This window comes from Strix uralensis, chromosome 4 (genome assembly GCF_047716275.1).
Source record: "Strix uralensis isolate ZFMK-TIS-50842 chromosome 4, bStrUra1, whole genome shotgun sequence".
Taxonomy (NCBI): Eukaryota; Metazoa; Chordata; class Aves; order Strigiformes; family Strigidae; genus Strix; species Strix uralensis.
Window position 1 is genome coordinate 119,229,644 of NC_133975.1, and position 8,544 is coordinate 119,238,187.

At 51.2% G+C, this 8,544-nt stretch overlaps 1 protein-coding gene across 1 annotated transcript in view; it reads right to left on the reverse strand.

Annotated features, from left to right (window-relative positions):
* Positions 1-7,704, reverse strand: part of CCDC85C (coiled-coil domain containing 85C) — a 114,513-nt gene extending 106,809 nt beyond the window's left edge. The window contains exon 1 of the mRNA XM_074868762.1: positions 6,608-7,704. Within this exon, the coding sequence (XP_074724863.1) occupies positions 6,608-7,322 (715 nt within the window). The 5' untranslated portion in view covers positions 7,323-7,704. The remainder of the gene's footprint in view (positions 1-6,607) is intronic.
* Positions 7,705-8,544: the final 840 nt, after the last annotated feature.

The window sequence follows — 8,544 nt, forward strand, 5'->3', positions numbered from 1 at the left end:
AGCAAGTTAACCACAAGGGGATGATGACATTTGGCGACAGGGCAGGATGAATTCTGGCTGGCAGACAAAAAGTCACGTTAAAAATACAGAATGCAGAAGCAAACCCAGCCAGTCACTGCTAATTCGCAGGAAAACTGGATGTGCAGGCCCCAAACTTTTCCTCTTCCACAAGAGGAACATCGTGCGTTTTGCAGTGGGATGCATTAAGGCCTGATTGTGAGCGTGGAAAGGACTTCAGCCTTCCTGGGGCCAAGTATTTTAAGTGTATGGGCTTATAAATTTCTTCATTTGCCTCACTCCATACCTTCAGATGTATAACAGGCATTTTTGCCAGTTTAAGCACCTCACCTCCATTTCCTACCAGTGAGATCAGGCATTGTCCATCCTTGTGCTCCCAGAGCATCTCCAAAGGGCAGCCCCAATACAGAAAGATACAGCAGAACCTGCCATGGATATGCCTGTGTGAGATGTGTGAGATGCAAGCAAGGCCACAGCCATGCTGGGGCAGATAAGAAGCCCAGTGCCTCCCAGGGTGGGCCTCCAGTATCACACAGGTTGCATGGATGTGGTCAGACTTGTCCCCTCAAAAGAGTTAACCCTCGAGCTTTCAGATGCAACATATCTGTTAGTGTTCATTCATGCCCCTCATCTCCACGCGTACACCAAGTGTAACACCTGCCAAGGCTGCATTTTGGGTTCCCATGTCTGCCACTTAATTAGATCACTATTTAATTCGATCCTCAGCTTTATTTGATGAAATGCCTCCAGAGGACCAAATCATTTACATGTAACCAACACAGTTTATTCCCCTTATTTTGATTGCTTTTGACAAGTGTAAGTGGGTAATTCCATCAAAGGCCCATAGAAAATTGCCTTTTAATCAATACAAATTTTTTTCCTTCAACAGGACAGCTGAGAATAAGATATCTCTATAGAAAATTGAAAGAGGAAAACAAATTTCAGTGCACTACTACGGAAAATATATTTCCAGATATGACTCAATTTTAGTACTTAGTTTAAATGTCTTGAGCCTTGTTTTCAGGGACACCAGCTACTTGGACGTTCGGGAGCCTAGCAGGCTGGCACACAGGCAGTTCCCCAGCAAGAAGGCAGGAGCGGGCAACAACAAAGATGCCTCAAGTGGAACACTCCACTGAAGCCCCTTGGACAATTGGCCAATGACTACTGGCTACAAGAAACTGAAGCTGCACCGTTAGTGCCCGAGACCTCAGCATTGATAAGCCTATTAGCAGAACTCATTGAACTTACAGAAGAGATGGAAACAGGCGCTTCTACAGAGGTCGTACATCTAGTGTTTCAGCCCAGGGCAGGTTTCCTGGCTTAATCACAAGGAACCTATATGTAGTAACCTATAGCACCAAAAATATCAACAGGTTAAATACCACAGTATCAAAAAGAGAAAAATTAAACTAATGTTCAGAGGATGGTCTTGATATAAGAAAGATATTAATCGATCAAGTAGCTGAACCTCTGCTTAAGTATGGCAGGGTCCACTGAGCCCTGAGAGTTCTCCATTGCAGAGAACAGGGCTTTCTCTGAGCCAGGCTGCCGTGCCCAGGTGGTGTGGGGATTGGGAGGGGTGACATCTGACTGCTACTGAGAAAGGCAATTTCCTCTCTTTCAACAGTGCTAACACAGCTGCACTGAAGAGTGGACAATGGTCACCACAACACCTCAAATAGGTCTGATCTGACTTTAGATGGTTGCACATGAACTAGCCATCCAGGCTGCCTTCCCATCAGCAGAGAGAAAGAGCTCGATTAGCTTACAACTCTTCTCCCTCTAAAGCAGACATAGTTGACATAAATCATGACACCAAACTGCCTTTCTCCGCAGGGCCAATAAAGGAAGCCCAAGGGGATGCAGATGTTAAAGTCTATATTGGAGATAAATTAAATGGGATGAACCTTACCCTTTGCTTCTGCCCCTGCATCTTCCCACCTCAAAGGCCTTATTAATATGTCATAGTAAATAATATGTATATTGATTATAAATATGCTAATAAAAACAAAGGACTTTGGCCTAAAGGGTGTGTGAAGAAGAGGAGAAATAAGTACAGGGTAGCTGCATGTCCGATCAATACCAATCCACAGGGAACAGTCATTTCTCTTTGCCACCATTTTAACTGTAATATATCGTACCCTCTAGGTAAATATGTGGACATTTACAAGTGGGAATCAATAGAAGCAGAGATCTTCCCACCCCCTCACCCAGAGAGACCATTCTTCTTCCGTTGGAGCAGACAATAGCAAGAGGCCATACATTAACATCTCTGCTACTACAGACTATCTGGCATATCCACAGCTTTCTTCTGGGCCTCTCTGATTACTTTTTAAGCGTCGATGCTTTTAATAGTTAACAAAAAAACAAAAACAAAACAACTGTTCACACTGATGAAGAAATGCATTAACATTTTACCTAACTGGAATAAAGCAGATGCCCATTTTGGGAACCCAGAGCAAACAGCTTCAGTGGAAGGTGAAGTTCTAACAACAACATTCAGTTGATAGGGGGAAAAAAAAAAATAAAGCCCAAAAGCTTTGCCTGCATGCACAGGATTTTGTCCCAGGCACATCAACAGCTAGTGAGTTTGTATGCCTCCAGGCTTGCAGATGGATAAACAGTTGTCCCAGTCAGATCTAGATAAGGCTAAAAGCAGTGGAAGCTGTTGCGCTGGCCTCAGGGAGCTTCGAGTCACTCCTCCCAATGTTCCCACATACCTCACAGTCCAGGGACATATCCTGTGGTACCTGAAGGTTTTTTCCTTCCCCTATATCATGTTAATATCACCCAATGTGGCTGTCTTTTTTTTTTTTTAATTCGTTTTTTTCCAGAAACTTTATTCTGTGGCTGCCTAAAGCTGGACGGGCAGCAAGACTACATATGCACACAGAGACTTCTGCCGTGCATGCAAAGGAAAGCCAAAGCACTCACAAGCACAACACAGCAACTGTGCCTCGATTTCTGTCCTGTATCTGTGGGTAGATTTGTGGGATCTGAGGCATACCACCCAACACAGATAAAACAGGCCAGTTCCCATCATGCAGCATGGAGATGCCCCTGTCCCACAGCCCAGGTCCCAGCTCGCACATGGAGAAAGGAAACACCATTTACTTTCAGAATGAGCAGACTTCCTCTTGGCTCTCAGCAGAATACCCAGAGCTGAGCAAGATTACATGTGTGATCTAATATTAGCTGTTTTCATGCTATCGGTTATACTTATTACCTTATCTTGCATGAGCAGATAATTAATCATCAGGTTGCAGGTATTAGCTTCCAAAAAGCCAGTTTATAAAAGTAAACAGACTTCAGAAAAGTGAAGGGAAGGTGGATCGCAGGGTGGTTTAGTTTTTTGTTTTTTAAACTCATACCATTTATAACAAATTCACATTACAAAACAAGAGTTCATCATCTCACATTGGGGTGGGTCACTGGGGCCAATAAATCAAGCCCTGGTTTATCAACTCACTTCCAAAGGATTGATGAAGAGAAAATGAGAACTATTTAATCCACCTTTGCTCACTAAGATTTCATGAAAAAGCCACCTCCCTCGGAGCACTTAACTGCCACCATACTCGACTCCTTTAGAAAAGCACTAAACAAGTGAAGCAGTCCCGCTTAATACCTAGAAAAGCAAAGCACCACACAAAGCCGCACTGATACCACTAGTAGGGTCAGCACATTACAGGACTTTCCAGCTTTTCCATATGCAAAAGTGCTCCAGCAAACAGCTCACCATGCCTTGCCTCCACCAGTTGTCCAAGGCTTCTGCTGTGTTCTCACCACAGATGCTAAATTCTGCCCTGTATCCATCTGAGATCCCTCGCCACCCTCTGTAAGGAAGTATACGAGGGCTGTTCGGTGTTGTATTAGTTGAACCAGTTGGGCAGCTTCTGTTTTATCCACCGGTTAGTTATCCAGTGTTTTAAAGACATGAGACAACAGCAAACCAGACTGAAGTTGGCAACCTAAAAATGAAAGGCCACACTTTCTCCTCTTCCTCCCTTCCATTTTATCCCAGGGGAAAAAAAATCATCAGGAAAAGGAGTATAAAAGGGCTGAGATCTAAGCTGCATGCACGGAAGGCAGGTATCGGGCATTTCTTCTCCGGCACCAGGAGACATGGAAGGCTGCTCCGTGACAGCTCCACTACCCGCTCGACTCTTGCCTTTGTTTTTCACGTTCACCTGCCGGGATCTTCCACATTGTCACAAGCTTAACAGAATTGCCGCTCGGTCTCAGGCAAGCCCCCTCCCAGACTTCATGCTGTCAGTCAAAAAAGGGGCCTGATAAGCTTTGCATTTGCATATGTATTGAGAGGCATTTCCAAAGGCACAGTCTGGGAAATGGCCTTGCTGAATACCGATGCTATCTGAGAATGACAACTATTCAAGTCATTCTACAGCTTCACTACCTAAGTGGAGAGATCAGGCTTGTTTGCATCTTTACAAGGATTATTAGCTTCAAAAGTGCTGATCACATCTGTCCCACCCTCAGAAAGGCAGGTTCACAGCTTCAGTTCTTCCCACAGAGACCATCGTTCACAGACGCTCCAAAACCAGAAGCCACTAAAATCTAAGGTCACATCTGAAAGGCTTGAGCCCATACTCCTCCTTTCTATACAGGAGCAAGGGAAAGGGTGCAGAGGCACACATGGAAACATATACATGTGCAGACGCTCTACCACCCCCCTACACTTACCCTACATCGGGTGGGACACGAGACTCGACACCGAGTCCCCTCCGAATGATGCTGCTGGGCACCGTCCCACACATAGCGTTTGAGGATGGCAATGAGAACTGAGCTCTGCCAGCAGCGACACTCCTCTTCATTGCAGACAGGGATGACTTGAATCCCATGCAAAGAATCCCACAGTGCCTCACACCGGGTTTAAGGAACAGCTCTGAGGCCATGGCGGCATCCCATATGCACAAGAGCCCGGGGTCAACAGGAATGAATTCAACTGGCTTTGTCCTAGAGTCAGCTGTTGATACCTAAAAGGGATGTGGTCTAAGGTTCACGAACCAGAACTGCAACGCCCTTCTGTCCCAAAACAGTAACAGCACATTCAGTATCTGTCAAGTGCTCTCCGGGCCTCTGTGCAGAGTAATCAATGCTTTAATGAAAATAAAGTCAAGTCACATCAGGAGCAGAAGCTATCTGCAGATTTAAAAACCAGATACTCTCACTTGGGGGGGGGGGGGGGGGGGGGCGGGAATGGATGTGATGGATGTAGAGAGAGAGAGAGAAAACAAACATTTAAAGATGCTTGCTGTACATCTGGTGACTGGATCACCCTTGAAACCAGCAATCCCTGCCTTCTGGGTGAGGCAGCCAGAACATCTCCAGCTGTGAGTGGAGGCACACAGCTGCAACAACAGGACCGCACATGGCAAATTCATGAACTTGAGAAATGGGTTGATCAGTGCTGCGTGCCCTCATATCTCTTGGGGCATAAGGACTTGTCAGAACTCACCAGAAAAAGGACCAACACTCTGGTCCCAACACGACCACCAAAAGCTCTGGGAGCTGAAGGCACGGTTATCTGGTAAACAAAACCGCTGCTGACACCAGTTGGAGCCAAGCTCTGGGGCTCCAGCCCCATCTCTGTGCTTGGAGGAGGGGAAGGGGTACCCCAACCAGAAAATAGTCTTCTCTGGTTGGAAAAGAGGATTAAGAGCATTAAAAGGAGTCTTACATACAACAATTAATTAGATTGCTGCCTGCTTTGACTGCTATTGAACCCTCTTAGCCAAACTACTCCTTCTAGAAGTCAAGCATTTGGTCTTCTTGGTTTCGAAAGACAAAAAAAATCTCCATTTTAAAGACATTCCAATATTATTATTTTAATGTCTGATCACTATTAGACAACAGGAGAAACTTTGCTTGAATACAAACTGTCAGAGGAGGCTTGGCACGATTTCACAGTGGAGCTTGTTTCTAACTTTAATGACTAGGCTTAACAAAATTGTGAGTACAGCGTCCCTTCGAGAGCAATCTCTTCTCTACAAACAAACCTCCTGTTTCTGAAGCGGAGCGGGGGAATCGGGAGGAAGCCGAGCTGCACCTCTCCAAAACTGCCAGCCCGCCCGAGAGCCCATGGAGCTTACAGGCGATGCTCTGTGGGGCAGACCTGCACTTTCATCATATGCTTCCAAGATCTCATCCAGGCTCTTTATCAGTCTTATCAAACTAGCAAACAAACAAGCCAAACGTAAACCAAAATATTTAAAGGGGGAGAGAGCGGAGGAAGAGAGAGAGAAATCAGTGTTTACTTAACCCTGAAAACTCGGGCTCTTTTTTGTCAGAAAACCCCAAACCAACCAACACAAACCACCAGCCCTCCAGATAAAAAAAGGCTCCAAGCCGCAGCCCCAGACATCGACAACACAGTCAAGGAGCACCCCCACCCCACCCCTCCGCGCACAGGTGCCCCTCCCCAGCCCTGCTCGTCCAAAGAGGGGAACAAGGATGGGCAGGGGTGGGGACGGCAAGGACTCCCCTCCCTCCCCTGGCACCCCTCACCCCACTGCCCCGGGGGACCGGACCCGCCGCCAGCGGGGCGGGGCGGGGGGGATGGGCTCACCGTTGAGGCCGTTGGGGATGCTCCGGTGGTGGAGGGGCGCGGACAGGTCATCCATAGACCTCCGCATGGCCCCGGCCTTGCTGTCGCCGGCCTTGTGGTGGTGGAGGTGGTGGTGGTGGTGGTGGTCGGGGCTGCCCGCGCTGCCCGTGCTGGAGGTGCTGCTCCCGTCCCCCACGTCCCGGGTGGCCGAGCCGCCGTTGAGGTTGGTCAGGCTGGCCTGGCTGTCGATGGAGCTCCGCGAGCCGGCCCCGCTCCGCTCCTCGTCCAGCATGAGCACCATCTCCTTCAGCTCCACGTTCTCCCGCAGGAGGGTCTCCTGCCTCGCCTCCAGGTCCTTCAGCTTCTGCTGGTACATGCCCACCTCCTTCCACATCACGCTGGCCGTGTGCCTCCCGAAGCGCTGCCATTCCCTCGACAGCTTCTTGCCTTTCTGCCGGTCGTCGTCCAAGAAGCAGCAGAGCTCCCTCAGCTCCTGGTTGTCGTCCTGCAACTTCTGGTTCACCTCCTTCAGCCCGCGGATCTCGTGCAGGTGGAGCTGCAGCCGCCGGTTCACGTCCTTCATCAAGTTGCCGTGTTCCACCATTAAGTTCATCTTTTCATTCTCCACTTTCCTCAGTCTTTTCACCAGCTCTTCCTTGCTCCACCTCAGCATCTCCTCTTCCGAAATTTTGCTCAGGTCTTCTTTAGACCCTTCCAGGGAATTTTTTGCCATCATCTGTGCCTAGGCAGCGTGTGCTCTCACACGGTAACAAATGGTTCGGGTTATTCTTCGGATTATTTTGTTCGCTTGATTTCCTGGGACTAAAATTCACTGCAGCATCTCGGGGAAGAAATATTATAGTTCTCCGTAGAGCGTTGGACAAGGAAGAAGAGCAACGCCGGACTGGAAGATCTGCTTCCCCACAGACCCCATCATAATAATAAAAAAAACCCAACAAACCCCAAACAAACAACCTGGGGCGGGGGGGAAGGGAAAAAAAAAGGCGCCCCCCCCCCCCCCCCCCCAGGGAGCCGGGGGCGGCAGGGAGCCGGGAGCCGAGCGGCTGCCCCCCTCCAGGCGAAGCCTCCGCTGGGGATCGGCCAACTTACCCCGGGGCGAAACAACTACGCGGCGGCCGCCCCCCCCACCCCGTTCCCGTCCACTTGTCCTCCCACCCCCCCGCCGCCCGCCGCTCTCCGCCGCGGGAGACCGGGCCCCGCGCACCCGCCGCCGCTGCCCCGCTCCGCCGCAGCTCGCCCGCAGCCCCGCGGCGACGTGGGGCCGAGCCCGGTGCGGTAGCGGCCGATGCCGGTGAGGCGCTGCCGAGGAGCGGTGGGGGAGCCGGCGCCTTCCCGGAACGGCTCAGCCCTCGGGAGGGAGAGAGGGAGGGAGAGGGAGAAGGAGGGAGGGGAGGGACGGAGGGGGCGGGCGGCAGCGCCGGGGCTGGTCCCACCTCCTGCCGGGCAGGGAGGCGCGGCCCTGCCCCAGCCGAGCCGAGCGGCGGGGAAGGAGGGCCGGCTGCTGGCGGCGGAGCGGAGGGGCGCTGAGCCGAGCCGAGCCGGGCCGGGCCGGGCCGAGCCGAGCCGAGCCGAGCGCCGCCCTCCCCCGCCGGCTGCCCAGCTAAGCGCTGGCCGGGCCCCGGTGCGCCGCGCCGCGCCCTGCCGCCAGCTCGGGTTACCGGAGCCGTGGCCGCCGCAGCCAATGCGGGGCCGCCTGGCGCCTTCAAACGGCAGGTACAAAGGGACGGGGCCGCTCCCTCCCCCCCCCGCCCTGCCATGCTCTGCCCTGCCCTGCCCGCCGCAACCGGGGCTGGCTCGCCGCTGCCCCCCCCACCCCGGGTCTTCCACACCTCCTTTCTGCCCCTCTTTTTGTTGTTTTTTCCTCATTTTTTTAAAGAAAAACTAGCGGAGGGAGCACCAGCCCGGGAAGGGCGGGGTTGGGCAGGCAGGAAAACGCT